We start from the raw sequence: 25,725 nt of genomic DNA on the forward strand, positions 1-25,725 counted from the left end.
CAGTATTTTAATTGCTTTTAAATTTCAAAAAATTGTTGAAAGTTCAAATTTTGAGCCTCATGTGAAGGATAAAGGTTATTGAAGTCTCAAATTTGAAAATGTTTTCCATATCATGTCACTATATACTTTTTTTCTTTGTCCATCCCAATTTTTCTGAAAAAAATATATAGTTAAGTAAATACCTAAAATAACAAAATTGATCAATTTTTTGGTGTACCTACTTTATTCGAAATGAGTTATTTTCCAACAGACATGAGGGCGATTTCCTTCTTCTAATTAACTGAATAACTGGATGTAAAATTTAGTTATAGGAGGACAATATCAAGCAGAGAACACATTTTTATCAATTCTAATACCAAAAAATTACTTTTCAAAAATTGGTTAAAAATACCCACAAAAAATCAGAACAGCTGAGATTTTGATTACAGGGGTTTTGGAACATGCTCTTTTGTTTCCAAAAATGAAACTTCTTTAGTATCGCCTTTTCTACAAAAATCAGGAAAAAGTATCGCATTTTTGCCAATAATTTCCAAAAAGTCTTACCTACTTTTTGGAAAAAAATTGACAGAAAATCTCGCTTTTTAGCAAAATTACTAACAAATCTTTTCCCAATAATTAAGTACCCAAAAGTTTGTTTTTTTTTTCTCAAAATTACTCCAAAATGTCTCGCTTTTTACCAAAATTGCAAAAAAGTTCAATTTGTCAGAATTGTCCAAGTCGAAAGTTTCACTTTTTTTTCAAAAATGACACAAAAATCTCTTTTTCTCAAAAATTGCCAGAAAGTATCACTTTTTGCGAAAGTCGTCAAAGTCTTGCATTTTGCCAGTATTGTCAATGAATCCCGCTTTTTAGCAAGTTTCGCTTTTTTTTTTTAGCAAAAAATGCTGAAAAGCCCTTTCTTTCGCTAAAATTATTGAGAGAGTCTCGTTTTCTGCCGAAAATAGCAAAAAGTCTCCCTTTTTGTCTAAATTGGCAAAATGTCTCTTTTTTTATAAAAATTATCGTAATGAGTCTTTTTTTGTCAGAAATTGCTAAAAGACCTTTATTTTGCTAGAATTGCCAAAATCCTCATTTTTTAAATGAAATTGCGAAAATTCTCACTTCAATTTCCAAAAAAAAATTCGCTTTTTTTCTAAAAAACAGAAAGTTTTGATTTTTTTGGAGATTTTTTTCTGCACTGAAATTTTTTGCTCATTTTTTGTCACTTTTTTGGTTTCTTTTTGGTGACTTATTTTTTTAAGCTTTTTCGGTTACTAAAATCATCTTTTTTTTTTTTTTTTGAAAAAAATGAGTACGAGCCCTGTACATGTTTTTAACATTGGAAAAAAAATAGGATCTTACAATAATTTTTGTTGAAATTTTTTATGGTGTTGATATTTTTAAAAATGTGTTTGGGAGATTGATCTCAAATCATTGAATCAGTTTTGAAGGTTTACTATGCGCAATTCAAGATCTCAAAATTATTAATATCTTAGTCAGCCAAATTAAAAAATTGTTTCATTTTTTTCTTTGAATTTTTTCGAGGCAATTTACCCAAACCTGAGTCAATAATTTATTGCACTGTGGATATGGGTAATTACGTATTATTACAATAATTATGTATAGATGAACTAATTACGTATTATTACAATAATTATGTATAGATGAACTATGTACCCTGTCTCAATTTTTTCGACAAAGAAAAAATAAACACTGACTCCATATTTTGTTTTAGAATTAGTGTACTGTTTATTTTGGCTAAATATTTTGAAATTTATAATGCACATGAAAATAACCAGAAAATTAGTTCTGGATAAAACAGAGAAAAAACCCCTAATGTAAAATGTAAAGCTGTCAGTTTATATCGATGATTCATTTTTTACATACTTTAGCTTAATTAATATCTAGTCTTATCTAATATTATTGGAATGAAACCAACAAATTCTTCATTTTATTTATTCCTTGCCTCCTGGGAGGAAAATTTGAAAATTTTTATAATTATTGATGAAATTTCTTTTATAGCATGCATGTGCCTGATTTGTTATTGTTATTGTTTGTTATTTATATTAAACGTCGAAACTATGTTCATGTTCGAGATTATGCGTGTAATCTTATAGTGTGTGAGAATAAAAACATCGAGATTGGCATCAGCGCCAGAAAGGATAGAGGCACCTCGAGGATTCCGATTTCGATTTTTGAAGCGAAATATATTTTTTACTAGGTAATTCAGTCAGTAATAAGGGAAAATCAAATCATGATATTTTTCTCGTAGACCTCACAATCAGATCTGTTTTTTTTTTCTATTTTTATTTTTCGTTTTAGGGAGGAGAAAGGAAGGGTGTGAGAGTGAAAAGCACAAAAAAAAAGCAAATCGTCGAATTTAGCTCTAGATTTTATAAATTGTTGTCTCAAAATTCATGAACTGTTCAGGAAAAATGAGGTGAATATTAAAATTGACGAGCCTATGCAAAAATGATCCAAAAAAAGACTAAAAATATGATCAATTTATTACCTGATTTTTCAGTTAGGCCTCCTCTTTTTTATGTGCCTTTCAATTTGAAATATAGGTACTTACAGTCGGTTTCTCAGTGTGAAAAATAGAAGTTTTGGTTTAGAACGTATGTTTTTATGTTGAAATTTCCTGTCATCGGTTACACATTTGTACGTGTCGTACAACAAACAAAGCAATATCGAGCACCTGGTGATTTATTTTTGTTAGTGTATTTTTTGAGTAGGTACATTCACTGTATGCAAGTTCCAACTAAGATGAAAGAAACAAACATAAAAATATCGAGTTGCCTAACATAACGTAAAATTTTTTTCTTCAATTGTGTATTTTCCTCTCTCGTTATTCCTCATGTTTGGCAACATTAAAAATAATGAAGGAAGAGGATGCAGGAGGGATAAATGCGTATCAAAAGAAATTTCAACGAAATTATTCAAAAATGCGTAAACAATTTTTGATAATCGTGGCTTCGTATCTCCAGTTTATTGTTTTTGTACAACGTATTCAATTAATTTAATTTAAGTAGATATATTAAAAACGTAAAAAATCTCGATTGTTTATTCGAGACGGTTTCTTTAATATTTGGCTCTATTTTGATTACAGCAAATCGCCCCATCAGGTCAAAAAGATAACGACGAAGCAGAACGAAGTTCAAAACACAAGCGACCCTCGAATGCATCCGCAACATTGGAAAATGGAAGCGTAGTTAAATTGAGACTGAGTCGAGGTGATATTAATCAGGTAAGCGAATGAATAAAAATAACCATTACTCGTAGGTACCTTTGCCTGTAAGAGTTTTCAGACATGTACGCGAAAATTTCACGCTTCGAAGATACTCGTATATAAAGTCATTAATCTTGTTCTGTTTAACTCGTCACCAAATGGTCTTGTGGAGGGGGGGGATATTGTACATTAAGCTCGTATTTGTATACTTCCTGTTGCAAAGCTTCCAAACAAGATGAATAATTTTTTTCAAGTATCAAAGAAAAGTACGAATTTACTGTCATTTTTACTTCTTTTCTATCTTTCTTTCTTTTTTATTTTTTACCGGTGAAATTTATATATAGGTCATTGTACAAAATTATCGTGTATTTCCGTAAGTGAAATGAGATGCGCGGTCGTGTCGAGCGAAATATTGACTTTGATGTGTAGGTTGATATATTTTTTGACTGGTACAACGAAAGTAGACTCAAGGAAACGCATAAAAGTTCATTAGTCTGCGAAAAAAATTATTGAACGCGAGTGCTGATGTCATTATGACGATTAATTGCCAACGTGATCGATGACGGATGTTTAATAATGCGAGGTGGTTCAGACGTCATCGTTTTGTAGGCATATCGTCATTAGATTTCAACCGGGTTGGTTTACCTACATAGGTAGGTAAGCGGAATGGAAAGATGTAGGAGGATGGAGGAAATTGGCAATGGTTTATTTTGAGAATGACGCTATCGTTTCTTCGATAGAAATGCGTCGATTTTATGAACTGATTGATGATTTTTCTGAAAATTATGAATGAAATTCGTGTAGATGTTTTGATGCTTGCGTTCGTTCCTAACTTGAACGTTTTTCTCTCGATGTTTTGACGATGAATTTGAGGTAAACATTGCATAATTTTGAAAGATTTGTGTATTAAGTAATTTTAGTGTATTTGTTCGATTTCTGAGCAATATGCATCGACTTGGGTATGTTTTTTTACGCTAAGAGTCGAGTCCGAAATTTTTATGACGACCGACTGCGTCTCGTTAATTTTTGAAAATTTGTAATTTGGAAAAAATTGTGTTGAAATTTTGAAATCTTGGTTAAAAGTTTCATCAATTTTTAATTTATGTATTTAGAAAGTACAAGCCTGTCTGATTTTGAAATATTTTGTCTGGTATGGGAACCTCTCGAGGCATCTATCTTCGATTTGAACAGGACTGCGATTTTTTTTTTTTGAAAAGATCATGGTTTGACACCCCGTAGTCATAATTTCAGCTGGCCAAATTGATTATTTTTAATTTTTGACGAGTTTTTGAAAATTTAAAATTGATTATTTTCGACTACATATTTATTAAAAGTGTGTATACTTATTCAGTAAAAATGGTGGATATCAGTCCTGAAACTACGAGTAATATTATTTCACCCAACCCGATTTTCACAATTTCTGTTCATTTTGGAGTCTCCAACTCGATTTTCGATTTCTTCAAAATTGAAAATTTTCTTCAGAAGGCGTGGAAATTGATTTGGTCAACTAAAAATCGTACTATGGCTTATTCTCGACCTGTTTAAAGGGGTAATCCTCATTTTAACCAATTTCCAGGCAGACACTCCAAAGTGCGTTTTTTGACCAAAATATTAGGTGAAAAAGTTTTTAAAATCAAAATTTTCGTGTTCGTAGAGAAATTTTTGAAACTGACACGAATAGTTGTATCTTGTCTGAAACTAACCTCCCAAATTTTAAATTCTTAATTTTTTTAAGCCACTCTGGATCCTCCAGCTGGATTTTCATTTTCTCCAGATTTTTGAGTGTAAAATAATTTGGGCAGATAAAAATCTTGTCGAAGTCAATTTTTGGACCAATTTAACGAGAGTTTATTCACTTTCGGGCCGATTTTATTTGTAAGGGAAAAAATTCAAAAAATTAAGAGTTTATTCTGTTCCAAGGGGAATTTTTGAAATTTGCTGGAATGACCATATCTTGTCTGTAACCAAACCTTCGAATCCAAATTTCAATATCCTGGACCATGCTGGAACCGCCAGCGTGGTTTTCGATTTCTCCAGAATTTTTCAATTTCAACAAAAGGGATGAGAATTAATTTTGACAACGTAAAATTTTATTGACTTGCCAATTGACCTTGACTTGTTTAATAAGTTGACTCACATTTAAGAGATTGATGATTATTTCTGGTAAATTCCTGGAAATTTTTTGATGTCATTTTAAAATAAATGTTGTCTGGGCTTCAAGAACTTGAAGTTAAAACCCCCTAAATCGTCAAAAAATTATACGATTTCAGAAACTTGCCAAAAATGCAAGAAAAATGGTAACACTGCTGAAAGTTTAGAAACATTTGTCGAAAATGCAGAAAAAAGTATTAGAAACATGTCAAAACAATGTAAAAGCACTGAAAAAAAAAAAAAAAAAAAAAAAAAAAAAACATTAGAATTACATAATATTGTTAATTGCCAATGAATGATAAAATACAAGCAAATGCTGCAAAATTGTGTAAAAAAGTGGTAAAAACACAAATGTTCACCAAAATTTAACAAAAATGGATGAAAAAGTATTGGAAACATGTCAAAACGATGTGATAACCCTAAAAAAACAGAAAAAAAATCATTAAAATTACTTGAGGTAAATTGTCAAAAAATGATAAAATACCAATTAATGCTGCAAAATTGTATAATTGACAAAATTTGTCAAAAATACATGAAAAAGTGTTGGAAAACATCTTAAAAGGATGTAAAAAAAAACTCAAAAAAGCGTTCAAATTGCATAAAATTACCAAAAAAATGAAAATTCAGTATTTGCCAAAAGTCCATGAAAAAGTGTGAAAAACGTGTTTAAATGATGCACTTACCTATCTAGTTAATAATCCTCACAGAATCAATAAAAACACTGCAAATAAACAAAAAACGTTGAAATTTGTCAGAAATGCATAAAATATATGTGTAATTTTGAAAACAGGTTGAAATGATGTAAAAATATTCAATTGAGCATAAAAATTATGTACACTAATTCAGGAAAAAAATAATGAAATCCCAGCAAATTGTCTCTATACTCCTTGACAAAATCCTAAAAACTCGTTAAAATGATTTTTCCTATCTAGGGGTGAAAAGTACTACTTTAGTACTTTCCACCCTCGTTCAGGAAAAATTACTCCACTAAACTCGGAGAAAAAGTGATTTTGAACTCGTGTGAGTTGTTCCCCTCACTTCGTTCGGGTCACAAACCTCACCCTCGTCCAAAATCACTTTTTCGGCCCTCGTTGTGTAATATACTATAACCTCCACTCCCCCCCAAAAAAAAACACTGAACTTTAAAATTTTAGCTAAAACCTGACAAAATGCAAAATTTGCTAAAATTGTGTTGACATTTTGAAAAATAATTTTTAAAAAATCGCTGTAAATCTAAAAAAAAGGATGAAATTTCAGAAAACTTCTGTAGAATTATGTGAAAAAGTACGTATTGAAAATGTGCTGAAATGATGCAAAAACACTCAAAAAAAGCATCAAATCACGAAAAATTAACGAAATAAAGCTGCAAAATTTATCAAAAATGCATGAAAAAGTGTCTAAAACAGGTAAAAATGATGCAAAAAATACTCAGTTCGAAATCATTAAAATCATTGTAAAAATAGTGGCATAGCCAGATTTTCTCAAGGTAGGAGAAAAACCAGATTTTCAGGCATTAAAAATCGAAATTGGAGAAATTTTTTTTGAAAATTCTCAGTAATGTATGATGATTTTATTAAATTAAAGCAAAATTAAATTGTTGCTCGAACGAAGCGAGAACCAAAATTTTTTGAAATAATGGGTCCAAAAAACAAAAAGCGTCCATTTTTGTACATTGTATTTTGAATTCTCAGTCGCAAGTGGTAACTTTTGAGAACTTGAAAAAAAATCAAATTGCTGGTATTATGCCAAACCCTCAAAAATGGCTTTTGAACATTTCATAAGGATTTTAAAAACTTAAAAAAATTCTTTGGAGTTTCTAAAATGTGAAATCATGAGTCAATTATTTAATTTTAAAAATTGTTCACGAATTAGAGTTGATTTTTACACCATTTATCCAGCACATAATTTTCAACGTTTTCAGTCTAGTGAATGATGAATTACGATTTTTTTTTTCTGATATGAAAATCGCAATTTTTCCAATTGATAGTGAGGGACAAAGAGGCAGTAATTTTTATAGCTCTAAAAAAATGTTCAAACCCTTTCGCAAATATGTAGGTATGTGCCCTACTGTAGGAAATTTTTGGTGATCTGGGACATTTCTAATTTTTTTTAACTTGGTAATTCTAGTTTGCTAATGCTGTTAGTCATTGTATGAAAATAGGTACATTAAAGTACAGTGGGTTACGCTTATTGTGTTTTAACTGTATGCGGTGAATGGAATAATCCGCTTAATGGAAATGAAGTGGGTTGGAACGGAACGTTAGCATCTCCCCACTTCCACGCACGTTGTATCGTTTTCGTTTATAACGATAAAGAAGGGCATTGCACTCGGTTAATAGAATTGATTATTCTCTACAAGCTGAAATATGAAGGTTTACTTGTACCTTCTGCGCTTGGTAGATATTTCAGTATGTTTTGTTCGTTGTTAAATGCTACATGTATAGACCACATTTATCGAATATGAGTGCGCGACGCGATTTAACACTGATAGAAAAGTGCGATTTATTGAAACAATACGACAATCTTCCGCGAATGAGTCAAGCTGGTGCTGCGCAAACATTAGGAATACCTCAGTCTACTTTATCGAAGCTTTTGAAAAACAGATACAAGCTCGAAACATCTTTATGGAGCAATGATCAGCCAACCAGAAAGAGGAAGAGAACAGGCAAGGATAAAGATGTTGAAAACGCTCTGAAGGAATGGTATATATCAGTTTGTGAAAAAGGTGCTAGAGTCAGCGGCCCTCAAATGATGCAAAAAGCTGAAGAAATTGGCAGACAATTAGGTAAAGAGTTTCAACCTACAAGTGGCTGGTTTTTTCGATGGAAGCAAAGAGAAAACATTACTCGTGTAAAATCTTGCGGTGAAGGTGAAGTTGGAGTTGGAGAAGACGAAGCTGTATCAGCTGACGAATGGTTATGTAACGTGTGGCCTACGATCATAAATGAATACTCCGAGGCTGACATTTATACTGCAGATGAGACTGCATTGTACTATAGAGCTGCACCAGAGCATTTGTGGATTTTTAGAGAAGAAAATGCAGAAGCTAAAGGTGTTGAAGCTTATAAACAACGTGTTACTGTGCTGTGTTGTGCGAGTATGTCGGGTGAGAAAAAAGAACTTTTAGTGATCGGTAGCAGAAAAAACCGAAGCTGTTTCGAGGGAGTGAAAAAACTTCCAGTTGAGTATTGCTCCAATTCGAATGCTTGGATGACTTCGGTTATTTTTTCCAAATGGTTAAAAACATGGGATGAGCAATTGAATCGCAACATCGTGCTCTTAATTGATACCTGTATAGCTCACAATTGTAATGTGGAGCTTGAAAACATTAAACTTGTTCATCTTCCTGCCAACACTTCGATTTCGCTACCTTGTGAGCGGGGGATTATTCAAACAATGAAGTCTCACTACAGATATCAAATGTGTAGCAGAATTACAAACCATTTTGACGAGGTGTATTCTATCAAAGATGGATTTCCAGATGATGATTTGGCGAAGAAAACATCTCTGTTGGATGCTCTACACCTTCTTGTTACTGCTTGGAAATCAGTGCCCGAATCCACTATACGGAATTGTTTCAAAAGAGCTGGTTTTGTACCAAAAAATCATGATACGAATGAAGAAACTACTCTTCCGCTACCAATTCCAGCTGATATGGACTCGAATTTGTATGAAGAATGGGTAAACATCGATCAAAACTTATCCACTTCTTGTCTTACCGAGGAAGATGAATTTTTATTGTGTGCTGATCAGATAAACCAATCGAGCGATGAAATTGATGACGGGATTGAGCCTCCTCCAAAACCTCCTTCTCATCAAGAAATGCTGAAGGCGATTGAAGTTTTATCAAATGGTGTTCAGTACTATAGCGATACGTTTGATCTACATAACAATTACGTTAAATTTATTCTGAGGATGCTTGAAAAAAATAAAGAACAAAAATAATATTGACAAATTTTCATAAATATTTTTGAACAAGACTGATGAAAATTGGAAGGGGATTTCAAAATACACCGATAGCAAAAATTTCAGTTGCTTGATTTCATTTTTTGATTTTTGGTGAATTTTTAAAAATTCAAAAGACCATTTCTCATGAAAAAAATCAATATTTGACTAAATTGATGTGAAATGCTGGAATCAGCTTTTACCCTGTTTTTTGTGTCTCGAGTTGATTTGTGTCGGTTTTGAACTGTTCTGAACTTCTGAAGCCTCTTGCGGATTTTCAGTTTTTCCAGTTTTTGAAAAAAGAGTATGAAAATAAATAATTCAGTTCCTGTGAACTCGGATTTATCATATTTGGACCCTTTCGATCGATTTAGGCTCATATTTTCAATATTGTCTTGTACCAGGCTCAAATCGACAATTTTTCATTTGAAGAAATGAAAAATTTACTGCTTGAGTAGGTACCTACTCATATACAAAAAAAGCTAAAATTTGGTTTATAGCGTATTTTTGACCTCTCGAGTTGACTAGCGATGGTTTTGAATCTTTCAGGAGCCTTTAGCTGATTTTTGAGTTCTCCAGTTCCTGAAAAAATGCTGAAGTGAGTAGAAATGAAAATTGAAATCAGCCCTCTTAAATTTGGTTTTCTTGGATAAAATTTCAGATTTGAGCCAGTCGGTAAATCCGAATTTATAGTAGCTAAAAGATCTGTTCAGATTTGGTGAGATCGAATAAAGTCTCCTCTATTGGATCTGATCAGGTCTGAACAGATCTAATTGAATTCAGAGAAAATGCCCTTCTGATCAGATCTGGTTGTGTGGCCTGATCCAATTAGACCTCTCATGAATTAGATTTGATAAGGTCAGAACAACTCTACTAACCCAATCAAAATTTTGAACTCAGATCTGGTTAGGTTTGATCAGTTCCAATCATTTTCTCCTGAGCAGGTTACATCTCAGGAAAAAATGACTATATCTGATGAGACCCAACAAGATCTGATCAGGTGATCAGATTTGACTGTACCTGACTTGATCTCATAAGACATGGTCAAATGAAGCTGTTCAGACTATATCAGATTCCAAAGGGGAAAGCTGATTGCATCTTATCAGATCTGAGCAGATCAGACCTGGTTATAGATGCCAAAATTCTCTGGATCCAAGTAATCTGTTCAGACCTAATCAGATGCTTTAGAGTAGACCGGATTAGATCTGATATGATCCAATTGTACTGTGATATTACCTAACTCGAGTTTTAATAGCGTTAAGATGTAAAATAAGTAGCCATAATCCAATCAAAAATATTCCTAAATTGATAAATGTATTGTAAATATCGTGGAATTTCGATAACTCGAACTCTGTTAACTCGAAAACTTCAGTAATTCAAAGCAAAGTCTGTTTCTCTTCAACTCCCCATAAGACTCGATGTAAAATTCATCTGTTTATCTCAAAATATGTAAATCTGATATCATGGATAACTCAAAGTAAAATTTATTGAGAAATAGAGAAAAAGCCTCTGTAAGTCGAACGTTGCCACATTTTGCTTCTATGTATAACTCCAATTTCTTGTTGGAAAAACTTGTAATTTTTTTTCTTCAAAAAATAGAAGGATTTTTGAATTATGGTTTCTCAAGAAATCAATGATACGGAATTCAATCTTAAATGTTCAAAATTCAAAACGATCTAAAATATCTCAAAATTGAAGGGAAATATTTCAAATGTTAACGAGTGTAAATAATGAAATTTTATGGGAAATAAATTTTAAAGTTTTGTGATGAAAGTTGATTTTTTTTCAAATTCAAATTTGAAGTAAGTACCTATTTTAAAATTTTGAGAAAAATTTAATGATGAAATAAAATCAACATTTTTTTTCATTCATTTACTCAACATTGTTATTTGTGCAAATCAAAAATGTTCAACGAACCTCCATAACTCGAACTTCTCTTGAAAACTCCCACAACTCGAAGTCAACTCTTTCTCCCTTCAGCTTCGAGTTATCGCGAAATTTTAGCCTTTTTTTATGCCAATTTGACCAATTTTTTTCTAATGGGAAATGAGCCAAATTCGAATTTTTGAAAATTCATCAAAAATTTAAAAATGAATTTCTATCCCTAAAATTGTCGGTGGGGGTGTATTTTGGGATTCTATTTCGATTCCTTTTTGTTTGCTTCAGAATTTTTTGTACCGGTTGTAATACGTGTAATATTTTATAAATAATAAAGAATTTTTTTACCTTTTTTTTTTATTGCATTAGTTATTGGAATATTATGCTTTATAGAATTAAGTAAACGTACCTACCTTGTCTCAACTCGATCCTTAGATCCTCGAAGCGATATTTACTTACAAGTATACTATCAACATAGATATTTACGAGATTCTAAAATTTTGAATTTTAATCAATCGATCAATCATTCGAAATCGAAAGTTTTGTTCTGTAATATCATGTATTTTCTCTTTTTCACAAGTTGAACGACCCTTGGGAATTTTTTTTATCGTTTTGCGATCACAGATGTAAGTGCCATAAAACAAATGGTTTGACGTTGATACTCGTCAAATTTTTCGGATTTACGCTTCGTTAGGATAGTTTACTTACGCTTGATTTAATCCGTATGTTTTTCGTACTCGAGGAAGAAATAAATGACACTAAAATGTACACCTGTTTTGCTACGATGAATTTTTTCGACGAATGTTCATTTCCCATTCCCCGTCATAAACTTCATCTACGATCATCGAAGACGATAAAATACGATAAAGGAAAAAAAATCTCGTTTGATAAAAAGGCAATGAACTCTTCAAAAAAAAAAAAAAAAAATGAAAACACGAGGAATAAACATTGTAAGAGTAAAACCTACGTAAAATGTTTTCGAAAACTGAAAAAAAAAAATTGTTGCTAATATTTATACATTTTTACATTTTGTTCTGAAACAATGAAACATGCGAATAATTGCACATACTTGAAACAAAAACACACAAAATACGAGTACATATTATTCATTTTTAATAAAATTTTACTTATTATACTTACAAATTTTTGAAAATGATTTGCAAGTTTCTCTTTCCCTTTCCATACTCTTGAGTGGTTTTACGTCGTTGGCTTTGTAAATATTACGTAAGTACGTTGATCGAAAATTATAAAAATTATGTTCATCACAATGTGTTCTTGTAATCGTTGAATGATTTGTTGTTATTGTTTTTATTATTGTTTTTTTCTTTTATTTTAATTCGTAAATTCGTAGATAAAGTGTTTGTCGAATATCGCAACGAATAACACTACGTTAATGCAATAAAACTCTACGTACGTTGTACATAATATTTTAATAGGCATCTCATTAAACGTCGTCGTATCATTTATATAGTTCACTTACGTAAACGAAAAATGCATAAGCATATCGTACGCCTCAAATATAAATTTTATACGCGCGCTCAACTGGACGATATGTTTAAGTTGATAAATTTTCATATAGTGCAAAAATATTGCCAAATTTCCGCATCTGTTGTGATGTGTAGAAAATGTGACAGAAAAAATCTGGCATATCACTACAAAAAAAAAAAAAAAAAAAAAAAAATGAAAAAAATGGTGGGAAAAAGGTAAAGTAGTAAACAATGAGCCGACCATAAAAAATATATATTTTTTCAGAGTTTTCGTTGATGATTTATAACTCCTACAATTTTCTTCTCTTTTTTTGAAATTAACATTACACGGTTGATATTTAAAGAGAAAACTACGTTGTTTAGACAAGTGAAGAACAATATTGTCAAGAAATGAATACTTATGGTTGCATTTGTACGAATGGAAGAGGGTATAAGGAGGGTGTAGAATGGAGAGAGAAATTCATCTACAAGTCTACAACAGTTGCAAATTCGCAATCGGGCGTCACCTTGTGTGATGCGTAAAAATTAAACGCTGTGTATTTACAAACGATTTTTATAAAGATGATCATCACGATGAGATTTTTAGCTGCAGTTGAGATTAATTTTAAAGGAAGTTTGGCCCGAATCCACAGCCCGCTGAGTTAATTAATCGTGCTACATTCTTTTCCGCATTTAGTATTTTGTCGATGTGAGAACCTTGCTTGTAGAAAATAATGTCTTATTGGTTTAGATTTTTTTTTTGATATCAAAAATAAACGTAATAGATCATAAGTACTTACCTACATACATTATTTTTGAAAGAACGATTTTTTATCCATTTTTTTGTGATTCACAGAGACCAGAATCGAGATATTCGGCGTATAAAAGAGGCTCGTTGGATTTACGTCAACATATCGAAAGTGCAGGCCACCAGTTGGATCATTGTCCTCAGGTATTCGTGGATAAAACCTCGTGTAGAGGGTATCTGCAAAAGATGACGACCAAATTCAGAACGTGGAATAAACGCTGGTTCGTGTTCGATCGCAAGAAGTGTTCCTTTACGTATTATAGCGATAAGAGCGAGAAGAAGCTGAAAGGAGGCGCCTATTTCCAAGTAAGTGTAGAAGTTTACGTTCGTTTATTTTTATTTTTGAGTGTACTGGCCACTGGGTGTCCGGAAAATGAGCTATTTAACCTAGGTGGCTGTTTTCGAGCCTTTCAGAGTTTCCAGTGGATTTTTGAAAAAAATTGCCATCAAAAGGGCTGAAATGGGTGTTCTGATTTTGTTTAAATTTTGTTTACGTTCAATTTTTAAAAAATGAACTTTGAGGGAAAATGAGTTTAAAATTTGCCAACAGCTTTTAAATTTTTGCTGAATGCTTGTTTTGATCTTCACAAAAACAACAATTTACATATTGGCAGATTTTTAAGATTGAAAATTTTTTGCCAATTGATAAATTTCGAGGGCTCGTATCACTTTGAAAAAATCCGGGGAAATATTGAAAATTCAAAATTAGTAATCAAAATTGAAAAGCCTAAGGTTGATCAACATTTCACAATTCACAAATTAACATTTGTTCTGATGGGTCAAATGAGGTTAAACTTCAGGAGTAGGGTTGTTTTGAGAGGCAGATTTGACCCTTGGTATAGGAAGGGTCAAAGTTGCTAAATTACAGAAACGCCATTTTTTTAAAGGTCCATAGTAAGGATTCAAATGACTGAAGATGGTAAAAAATGATACCACCACAAAGAAGTACCTTTACTGTGACCAACGTATTCAAATTTTAGCATCTTAAGTCATCCCCCAATCATTTTAAGCTTGAAAAAACTTGATTTTCCTCTTGTTTTTGACCCTCTACCCCTCCCCCCTCCTTGAGTGGCCCGAATTCGCACCTTTTTTCAGGATTAAAGAAGTCGATTTTTGTGCCTGGAACAGACTAATGCCATTGTATACATATAAATTAATCAGGGAAGGAGGCTCAAATTTACAACGATCCTTGAGGAAGACTCACTGATGTGCCTGTCGAAGTTTTCAGACTTCTAACCCTATTTGACTACATTTCAATGATCAGAAAAGTCGATTTCGGGTTATTATTTTTTTTACATTTTTCAGAATGTATAACAGTTCTGCTTGTCCTGCTAAAGTCCTGCTCCTTTTTTCTTTTTTTTTCAGTCAAATTTCAACGCTTTTATTGATTAATTTTTTCTTTTTTCAAAATTTCTAAAAAAAAAAGAAAAACATTTAAAAAATATTACCACCTGTTGGATAATTTTAAAATTCTTTTTTTCCACCCAATTAGTAAAAAAATTAAAATGTTTTTTAAATATTATTTACATGTTTTTTATTATACTTGAATGATAAAAATTCATCTTCGGGGTTAAAATTTTTCAGTTCGATTTTAAATTATTCATTTCCCATCCTAAAAAAGTTGAAAAATTGTTGAACAAAAAATTGAAACTAGAAAAGTGTTTTGTCCCTTCTCAAAAAATTACTGAAATGTCCGAAAATATTTTGAAAAACGAAAAATTGAGATGACAAATTTTGATCTCCTCCTCCCCCCCCCGATAATTTGTGAACTTTGTGAAAAATTTCCTGCTGAAATGAACTGCTGGAGTCATGTTTTTGCATTTTGAAATTTTGTTAGACACCATGTTTTTTTTTTTTGGACCTTTTGAACAGTCTGTAGGAGCTCCAAACTGACATATGTAAAGGTACAAAATTGCGACGTACAATAGAAGGGGGCTGTAGAGATGATTTCTTTGAGGTTTTGACTCTTGACCCTACATTTTTTTTGAATTTTGTAATTCTTGGAAAATGCTATAAAAACAAGTATGGATTTTGTTACTGATCCGAGAAGTCTCAAAGTCAGCCATCAGCCAATCCCAGTTCGCGTATCGAATTTAATTTTCATCTTTTTTATGACAATTTTTTCAATGGCTTAAGGATTTTGAAAGGTGCCAAGTCAATCAGTTTCATTTTTACCTCTTTTATAACAATTTTCTCTAAAACCGAAAAAGCACTTTTTTTGGTCGTAATTAATTGTCGAAAAATACATTTTCTTCTGACGTTATCAAGAAATTAAGCCCTAATATTCTTTTGCAAAAATAAACAAAAAACTCTGTTGTGGGTCAAAATTTAAAAAATTCCTATTTTTCGCCAAAATTATCAAAAAAATTTTGATTTTTTGTAAAAATTGCCAAAACAGCACCTGCTTCTTAGCAAAATGTTCAAAAAATGTTATCGCCAGAACAATTATCAAAAAAGTCTCATTTTCGCCAAAATTGTACAGAAGTTTATTTTTTTTTTTAAATTATTAAAAAATCCCAACTTTTGTCAAGCAATTTCTAGGTACTTTTTTGACAAAATATTGTGGGCAAACTGCAAAGGCCTTTTTTTGATGTTATCCAAGAAATTATGTTTTATGCCGAAATGGTCTGAAAGTACAGATTTTGAAAAAATTGTCAAAAAGTCCTAACGTTTGTCAGAATTTGTCTAAAAAGTGCTGCTTTTTCCATTTTTAAAATCAATCTTCGTAATTTTAACATTTATTTTTTCTCTCGATTTCCTTTCCTATTCATTTTTTCTAGTTCTCTGGAGGATTGCACATTGATAAATGAAATTCAGCTTCTGAAATTTTGCACCATAGCGTATTGTTTGGTTCAATAATTTTTTTGTCGTTTGGGGTATTTTTTGTGTAATCTTTTTTCTCTCGATTAAAAAAAAAAAAAAAAAAATGACTTAGACTTTTCTTAAAAATACTTGAAAATTCGTGAACATAAGAACTGATTTCTTTGAGGTCAATTTGGCTCAATATGAGTTTCAAACTCCAAAAAATGGAAAACAAAATATTTTACTTTCTCTATTCTGAACTTTAATGCCTTATTATTTGGTAGTAATGCAACAATTCATTTTCATTTTTTTTTATGAATTCGATATTTTAAAATGTTTTTTAAGAGTAATTTTCCAAAAATGAAAGCTAAAATGTTTTAAGCACCAATTTCAAATTGATATTATCTCCATCAAAGGAAGGAATACTGGAGGGAAAAGAGAATTACTTGTCCTATCATCTTGGTACTAAATTTCACAAATTCTCTCAATTGAAAATATTTTACAAGATTTGATTTTCATTTTTTGGAATATCAATAAAATTATAGAAAGTGTTGGATTTTTTATTTTTACTTCCTCGAAACATTGAATAAATCACCTCAAATAGGCTTCTAGGCTCAAAAAAATAATCCCCCCCCCCCCTCATACTCGTCTTCCTTCTCATCAGCCATCACTCGATTCGCATCGTTTCAGCTCAATTTAAGCTGGTATATTTTGTTCACTTGCGCTCTGAAATAGATCTAAAAATACCATAATAATTATCGAACTTGCACGCGGGTTTATTTCTCAAACTACGATACCTACGTAAGTACGTACGTGAGTTAAACACGCTTACTATAAAGGAGCAACGTAGGACGATGATAAAAAAATGACCGTCGAAAAAAAAACTTTAATTAAGCGCCCTTATTTCGAGTACACATTTTCTTTTCTTTCGCATAAATTTAAATTAAGCCAACAAACCAAACTATATAGAAACAGAGTACAGATCACACTTGCCAAATGACGATAGTTGTGTGTACATATTTTTTCCTAGCGCATCGAACCATCAAATAAAAAAACTACCCGAGTAATAATTTTGATGCTAATTCTTTGTTTTTTTTTCGTTTGTTTGTGCAGGGTTTACTAGATTTATGCATCGACAACACGAATTCCATTAGATCTCCGAATCCTCAGGCGACCTTTATCGTTAAAAGCACCGAACGAGTGTATTATCTTCTAGCTCCCTCGATCGAAGCGATGAGGATATGGTTCGATGTGCTGGCCACCGAAGTTGAAACTTTTCAAGATGCTTGAAAAATTACGAATGCATCGTGGAGTGTTGTATTTTTCTTCTTTGTTTTTTTAATCAAAGTATTTCTATATTGTGTAGATTTATATTGACGAATTTTAATAAGTCATATGGTTTTAAACCGCACTTCCATTTTTAACCTTTATAATTTTTTTTTTCGTTTTCGTTTTTCGTTTAATAGGGTGAGTCACTCTAAACATTTTTTTCAACACATTTGTAAGCTTACCTATCGTTACGACTGTCATTTTGAGAGTGACAGTGAGAGGCCATTTTGAATACGCGATTTTAGATATTTTTTGCAAATGACCTAAATTTCGTTGATTTTTTTTTTTTAAATAAAATTTTGACGTTGTATGTTCAATATTTAGTCGTGGAAAAAACTGCTCGTCGTCGTGTTTCAAAAATGATTCAAATGCGAGGCAGCAGTTTTCTTCTTTTTTTTTCAACTAGTTGCGTTTTAAATTACTCATTTTTAGAGTATACGATCGTTTAATAAAACCCGGTGTTTTTTTTCCTTTTTTAAAATAATTTTTCAAAATACGAATTGCATTTTATTAATTTGTAAAGTTACCAACGAACGTAGTATTTTTTTGGAGAATACGTTTTAAAACTCGACAGTGTCTTAATTTCGAGCTTCAATGATCGTTGTTGTCAATTATTTAAGAAACTTTTTTTTACACTTTCTAATATTTTTTAAAAAATTTATATTGGATTTTGAACGATTATTCGACGTGGTTGTGTATTCGATTTTAATTTTTTGTTTTAAAAAATTTACCATCATACCAATTTTTTTTTTGGTAATTTTTTTATTCGAAAATCATCTTTGGATTTTTTAGGAGTTTTAATTTTAATTTATTTTACTAGAGTTTTAAATTTTCATCATCACGATGGAATACGACTGCTGATGGATTACGTGTAATAATATAATTTTACCTGTAATCATCTTATGTGTTTACCATACCTAATTTGTTCGGATGCATTCAAGGTGAATAATCGTCGCGTGTAGGTTAACGTCAGTATTAATTTTATCGTTTATTAAATACTAAACTCAGTTATTAAAATTTCGTTTCGAATTTAGGTAACATAGATAATGGTAGAGTATGTGTAAAGTGCATATTTATTTAGGTAAGGAAGCATTGTTATTTGTATTTTATATTTTTTTTCTGTTCTTTCGTAGTTTGCATTTTAATTAGGTTTTTTTTTCTTTTTTCTTTTTTTTCATCGATGTTATATCTGTAATTAAACTGTTTTAATAAATATTTTAAATAGGGAGTGGAATTTTTTATTTATTACTAATAGGAAATTTTTGATTTTGGGGTAACTAAATTACATTAATATCGTATACAGGTTCACGTTCTTGAGCTTTAATACGTTTTATTTTTCTTCTTCTTTGGATTCCGGTCACATAGCGTTGAAATGATGACTTTAAATAAGTATTTGAGTGAATATATCACAGCTAAGAAAAGGCATATGACTGATAAAATCACATCCAAGAGTAAGTATTGGTATAATGGCATATCTGCCGCTGTAGTTCTCATATGAGGAGCTCCTTTATATTTTAAAACGTATTCGGACCAATATAAGGCTTCGTCTAGAGGAGCTATTGGCCTATCTCTGAATATTTTTGATAACTTTTGCATATTTTCACGATATCTGGAAATGAAAAAAATTTGTATATAGAATGGAAATTGAAAATCACGAGGAAAGAGAATATTTTGAGAATTGAATTGAATTAGACGTACTTGGTGTTGGTTATAACTTCTTTAATGGCATCTGTGAGGGTAGTTTTGTCCATGGTGTGATAATCCACGTAGACACCGACTCCTTTTTCGACTAAGATGTTGGCATCTTGAACTTGATCGAACATGAAAGGTATTCCAATGACTGGAGTGGCTGTGTGAATAGCTTCCATGGTTCCGAATAAACCGCAATGGCTGATGAAGGCGATAACGTTTTTATGTTCTGGAATAGTGAATGGGTTTTTGATAAATTTCTGACGTGAGGTTTCGATTAATTATTATTGAGTAAGTAATTGATTTTCTAATATAGGTACCTAGAATGTCTCTTTGGGGGAACCATTTGCCTAATTTGACATTGGTTGGGACATCGGTTATGTTTAATTCGTTCACTCGCCAAAGGATCCTTTGAGGGATTGAAGAAAATGCTTCTTTGATCACTTGGAGTTTTTCAGCAGATATACTGCTTGCTTTGATAGTGGTACCGAAAGAAAACAGGATTACGCCTTGGGGTGAGTTTTCGATGAAATCTTCTATATCCTGTGGAAGTTGAGAAATACTTGGTGTATATTGCAAAAGGATCGTTGAACGATGTTAATCTCAAACCATGTATTGGTCAGATGATAGAACTCAGAGATTGGATCTTGGAATAAATTTGAAGACTTCAAAGGAAGAAATAAAACTGTTAGATCTAAAAATTGATAATTTACTTGGGTAAAAAAATTGATATTGAAATTTGAAAAATGAAAACTTAAATTCGTCAAAATAAAATATAAAATTCAAGTATTTGAATTTTTTCAAAAAATATTTTTATTTAGGTAGATACCTAAGTAATTATACCTACTTAATTAAGTATAAATACTTGAATGAAAAAAAATATATTCACAATTTTGTTTGATAAAAAGTGTAAGTAAAAGAAAGACGTGAACTCCTCTCACTACCTGTTTATAGACAACAGTTCCGAAAAATCTACACAAATGAATCAAATCAACTGGATTTGAGCTCAAATGATGTTTTCTTTCTTTTTTTTTTTGAAAAAATTAGTTTTTTTGGCCACTCAGACAATAAAAATGACCTGATATCTTGTCAACAAATTACCAGCTCAAAGCTAAACTCAAATTCACAACCAACAACTCCAAATTAAACAAAATAAATTGTTATTCTCAAGGATAAAATTGCATTTTCTCATCAAAATCGAAGATTTGGCTGTTAAATATTCATTTATCAGTAAAAATATGCATGTAATATCGCTATTAAAATTTATATTACATTGAAAAATCCCTAATTTAAATTATTTACGATTAAGTTCGCCATCAAACAGACTAATTCATTAAATTTTTAATCAAGTTACCTAATTAACAAGCCATTATAGTTATCCTACTTTAGCATAGGAAAATAACAATGTATTTTTAAAATTGCGATTTCATCGTTGAATTAATTAATCTTTCAAAATGAATTCAGAATAATTTTGGAATCTGGTAGGTACTGTAGGTAGGTATAGGTAGGTAACATTACTGTTATTCAAAATAAGTTGTCGAATTATTATTTTCTTACAATCCACAAATGCTTATTATGAAGAAAAAATTTATGAATTTAAAAAAACAAAATTTGTATCAAAAATGGAAAAAATCAAAATTTTACATAATTGACCTGAAAAGTTGAAATTTGGTATGTACTCAATTTTATGACATTTCAAATCGATTGGAAATGGCTTCGAACCATTTTTAACGATTCTGGAGCCTCCAACAGATTTTTGAAAGTAGCAACTTAATTTACAAAATTTTACCCATTAAAGTTCAAAAGCTGAACTAAAATTTACTTTAAACCCTAATTTCAATTTGTCTAGTCAATTGGAGATGATTAATCGGTTTCTAGCCGTTCTGGAGCTTCCGGTTAAGTTTTGGAGATTTCAGATTTTCAAAGTGTCATAAAAACTGACCAAATTGACTTTAGCACGTATAAATGAGTTTGGTGCTTACATTGGTGATCTACTCAACCAATTAATTACACACAACTTTTTCAAAAACAACTTCTGTTTTCAAAAATTGTGTATTTCTCCAGCGATTTTATAGGTGAAAATTAAAAAAAATTTCGGTCCTGAACAGACTGAAATCAATTTTATAAAATTAGTGCGTAATTGGTCAAGTGAGCCACTAACATGCTCTAAATAGGCTTATACTTATAAGTGCTAAAATTCATTTCTGCAGATTTTACGACATTTTTTGAAGAACTGGAATTTAAAAAAAATTTCTGGAAGCTCCAAAATGTCTTGAAATTACCTCCAATCGACTCAGCATGTTAAAATACGGTACCCATAAAGTAATATTTTGATATTCAACTTTACGAGGTAGAATTTTGTGAAAATTACATGTACCTACAACTTGAAAATTTCGTTAGAAGCTCATCCAGAACCTGCTCGAAACAATTCTCAACCGTTTCCAGTTGGTTTGAAGGGTCGAAAATATGGTGCGTGTTAAATTTAAAATTTCTAGGTCAATCTGGTAAAATTTTGATTTTTTCCAAATTTTTTGAGCCTTTGATTTTTGAAACTGAAAATCACTAAAAATCGAGAAATGCATTTTAGCACCTGAAATTTGGTTGGTGATGTATTTTTGCATGCTCTTTCGATTTAGCTTTGTCTGGTTTAAAAATGTATCTGTCATTTTGTATTAGGTATACAGATACACAGGGTGTTCGGAGAGTGGTGTACAAACATCAGATTTGTATAAACCGGGTACGAGTAAATGAGTAAAACAAAAATGTAAGACGAACAAGTTGCCTATTTTGAAAATTGAAGGAGCAAAATACGTTTTCAAAATCTGAGAGCCAATAATTCAATTTTGACCATGAGGGTCGGTAGTACTTTGAAAAATGAACAAAATTATCCATTATGACTTTTTGTATAATTTGCAAATTGAAGGGGCTACAAAAGATGTTTTATTTCAAAAAATTACGATTGAAAAAATAAATGCGGAATTGAATATTACGTCAAAAAATATACAAATTCATCTGTTGTAATTATTTTTTTTCTTACTCTAAAATTTAAAAAGTTTTTGAAGCTCAACAATTTTCGATTTGCTGAAAATTTCATTCAATTTACAATTTTCAAGCTTCAAAAACTTAAAAACGTTCTTTCGATTTTTTTTGTGTGGTTTGAATATTTTCATTTGTTGAGATGAAAATTTCAAAATAATTGCAAACAATTGTCAACTTTGGACTACGTTTTCCTAAACACGTGATTATCTCCAGATTTTTCTATTAACCTTGCAGGAAAAATTAGGTACGTGAGCTCCATCTAAAATTCTGCTGAATACAAAAAAAAAAAAAAAAAAAGTACCTACCTTTCTTTTATCCTACACAAAACACGTTGCATAAAAGGCAGTGCTTGATCAGCACATTTTTTTTTCATAATTATATATTTAAAACAATTAGTATGAACTTGAATGAGGACTCACCTTCGGTAATTTCTTCGGCTCCTTGATATGTATTCCAGCAATATCAATCACATTAGGAGATTTCGGTCTGGCGATGAAACTGAAATGGTTATTATAAAACGCCAAAGCAGTTCTTCTATTCAACTCTTCACTCGGCGGTAACTCCATATTGAAAACTTCTCGAGCATACTTATCCATATTTTCGTTAAACTTGTAAATTTGGTACCAATACAGCGCAACGTATTGAAACGCATTCTCGACTCGTTGCATAAAACTCATTTCTGTCGTAAACATACTGACAACAACCGGCGTAAAAGACGGATTATATGGATTACCAACGAAGTAATCCACTCCAGTAAGAATACTCGGTGGCGAAACCAGTACCAAGGGTGCATTTAATTTATACGCTAGTAAATGGTAACATTGTAAATGGTAAACTTCGGCGATAATTAAATCTATCTTTTTTTCGTTCGAATTAATCAATTTTTTTACGTAATCTAAACCGAAAACTTGATCACAGGATGAACTTTCTATACCGCGAACAGCCGCGATGTAATTCCATAGTCCTGAAAAGTTGACGCTATCTTCGATAGAGATAGCGTCAATGAAGTCCTGAAGACTATTCGGCAGTAAAATCTCGCTGTAGTTTGGTATCGATTCGTTTGATTTGAAATGACTGATAATAGTGACCTCGTGACCTCTAGCTGCTAAACCTTTGACGATTGGTTGATTAATTGAATGGTGGCTTTTGCTTTGTAATACGAAAATCCCCAGTATTTTAGCAGATTCTACTATCAAGACTGTGTTTAGAAAAATCGAAATTAGAATAGAAACAGTGGAATGAAGAAACATTTTGCAATACATTTTCGAGGTTAGATTAATTGTTTAATTTTAGACGTTGATTTGAGTACTGAGAATTTTCAATTGTCTATCTGTATGGACGTTGATTTAAATCCTGAGGCTTTTCAATGGCTTATCTCATTTCATAGGTCGCATTGACTGTTCCTGTATTCACGTATTAGGAATATTTGGTACTGGTACTTCAATATTACACTTATTTCAGATATCTCGTTTTAGTTTTCTTCATATTCTTCAATTTAATTGGCAGTTGGTTCCGTAAATATAGGTACCTATCACTTTAGTTTAAAATAAATCGATACTTGGCCCATTGGATTTCAAATACAACACGAAAATGATCAATGATGCACCAATAAATACGAAACAACGTTAGATAACGAGATGCATAATATTAGTTCACTTAAAAGAACAGAACACAGATTTAAATGAATCAAGCCTTTGAACGTTCAAAGTTATTTTGGTATTTACACTACACATAAGTATCTTAAATATTTTACACGAATGAATGAGTACCACCACTTTTTAAAAAATGAATGAAATCAAGTACCGTAGATAATTTTTTTTCAACTAAAAATTTCAATCAATGTTTTGCTGTTTCAACTATAGAACTGCATAATACATTTCAATGAACTTGTAGCAAATGAGATGGTTGCGTGATTTTTCCCAAGAATGTTTGCTTTGCGTACACTTGAATCTAGTCTTAATGTAGGTATTTATATCTGAAATTATAATGAGCGCGTATAATTTGCTGAGAAAATTTTAATGATATATCTATGCATGTCTTTTTTTTTATCGTCGCAAAATTGCAAATAGGTAAGTATACATGCTACGTGATGAGATTACTAAAATTGAACCCCTCATTATCAAAACGAGAAAATTTTGCTGAACCATTTAACAGAATAATAGGTAAATATGAAGGTAGAGAAATACGTAGGAATAGAGCAGGGACATACATAGACGTTTAAGAATGGTGATTTGACCTTGACCAGCGAATTAAAAATTGAACAGTGAAAGTTGATCTGTACATGGCTCTAAAATTTTATAATACAAGTACACATTATATCCTATTAAACCCTACAACAGTAATGAAATCGCAATTTTTCTTAAAAATTATGCTCGTTTTTCGATGATTTTCAAGCGAATTTTTAACTAATTTTCTTTACATACCTACCTTCTTAATTAATACAAAGACTTTGTCAAGGGTCAGTTATGGAAATGTTTGCAGTGGTGTTTATGCCCTCTCATGAACATTTTAAAATTTCTAGAAGAAATTGAAATACCACCAAAAGCTCCAGAGTTGCCTTAATTTTTTTTTTTTTTTCAATGAAAAAAATTGAAAATTTTACGTAAGTAAGTTTTTTGTTTTTTGTTTCAAAAATTCACCAAAAATCCAAAAGTTGAATAAATTTTTAAAAATTTCTATAAATAGTGTTCTTGATATGGTGAAACGATTTGGTTAAGAACAGCCAAAGATTGGAATTTCGAACAAAAATATTGAAATTTCATTTTTTTTTCGGGTGGTTAAGGGTGTGAGGTAGCGATCTAAAAATCAAATCACGAGAGTACTGATGAACCTTATAATAATTTACCTTCATTGGACTTGAATTTTTGAGATCCGAAATTCACAACTTTTTTGAAATGCTTTCCTCCATGTACGCAAAAACTTCCTTCCTCGATTCGAAGTATTTTTTTGGAAATTAATTTTTTGCAAGTTTGTGCTAAACACCGACGTTAAACTTTTATTGATTTAAAAAAAAACAACTGGTACAAAAAACGAAAAAGAAAGTATGGTAGGTACCTATACTGTCGAAAAAATGCATACAATCTCTGTCGTAACTTCATAAGAGTCACAAAGTTAGTACCTTATTGAAATCAAAATACCTAATTATGTATTTGAAAATTTCATATTTTGATCTAACAATGGATTTTTCATTTGAAACAAAAATAATTTTTTTTATCACATTGATATAAAAGACTAAAATTTTGATTATATTCAATTTCCGACCTTCTGAGTCGATTGGTGATGATTTCGAACTGTTCTGGAGCCTCCAGCAGATTTTCAAATCTTCAGAATTCAGATTTAAAAAAAAAAAAAAACGCTGTAAGCGAGGTGAAAATTAAATTCAGTACCTATCAACTCGGATTTACTAGCTT

At 31.2% G+C, this 25,725-nt stretch overlaps 3 protein-coding genes across 6 annotated transcripts in view; 2 read left to right on the plus strand and 1 right to left on the minus strand.

Moving 5' to 3' along the window:
• The window catches only part of LOC135831296 (pleckstrin homology-like domain family B member 1), a 113,555-nt gene extending 94,740 nt beyond the window's left edge, over positions 1–18,815 (plus strand). For all 4 annotated transcript variants that reach the window (XM_065343675.1, XM_065343677.1, XM_065343678.1 and 1 more), the window contains 3 exons: positions 3,089–3,226; positions 13,505–13,762; positions 17,372–18,815. In XM_065343675.1, coding sequence (XP_065199747.1) covers positions 3,089–3,226; positions 13,505–13,762; positions 17,372–17,548 — 573 coding nt within the window. In that variant the 3' untranslated portion in view covers positions 17,549–18,815. The remainder of the gene's footprint in view (positions 1–3,088; positions 3,227–13,504; positions 13,763–17,371) is intronic.
• Positions 3,233–12,115, plus strand: LOC135831309 (tigger transposable element-derived protein 6-like). Its single transcript, XM_065343695.1, has one exon. It carries the CDS (start codon positions 7,796–7,798, stop codon positions 9,302–9,304), a length of 1,509 nt encoding a protein of 502 aa, XP_065199767.1. The 5' UTR covers positions 3,233–7,795; the 3' UTR covers positions 9,305–12,115.
• Positions 18,803–24,208, minus strand: LOC135831306 (UDP-glucosyltransferase 2-like). The gene is made up of 4 exons (XM_065343690.1): positions 22,735–24,208; positions 19,597–19,819; positions 19,286–19,505; positions 18,803–19,196 (listed from the first exon to the last, which is right to left on the minus strand). Exons 1-4 carry the CDS (start codon positions 23,575–23,577, stop codon positions 18,908–18,910), a joined length of 1,575 nt encoding a protein of 524 aa, XP_065199762.1. The 5' UTR covers positions 23,578–24,208; the 3' UTR covers positions 18,803–18,907.
• Between the last annotated feature and the right edge of the window lie 1,517 nt (positions 24,209–25,725).

The sequence above is a fragment of the Planococcus citri genome, chromosome 1 (assembly GCF_950023065.1).
Source record: "Planococcus citri chromosome 1, ihPlaCitr1.1, whole genome shotgun sequence".
Lineage (NCBI taxonomy): Eukaryota > Metazoa > Arthropoda > Insecta > Hemiptera > Pseudococcidae > Planococcus > Planococcus citri.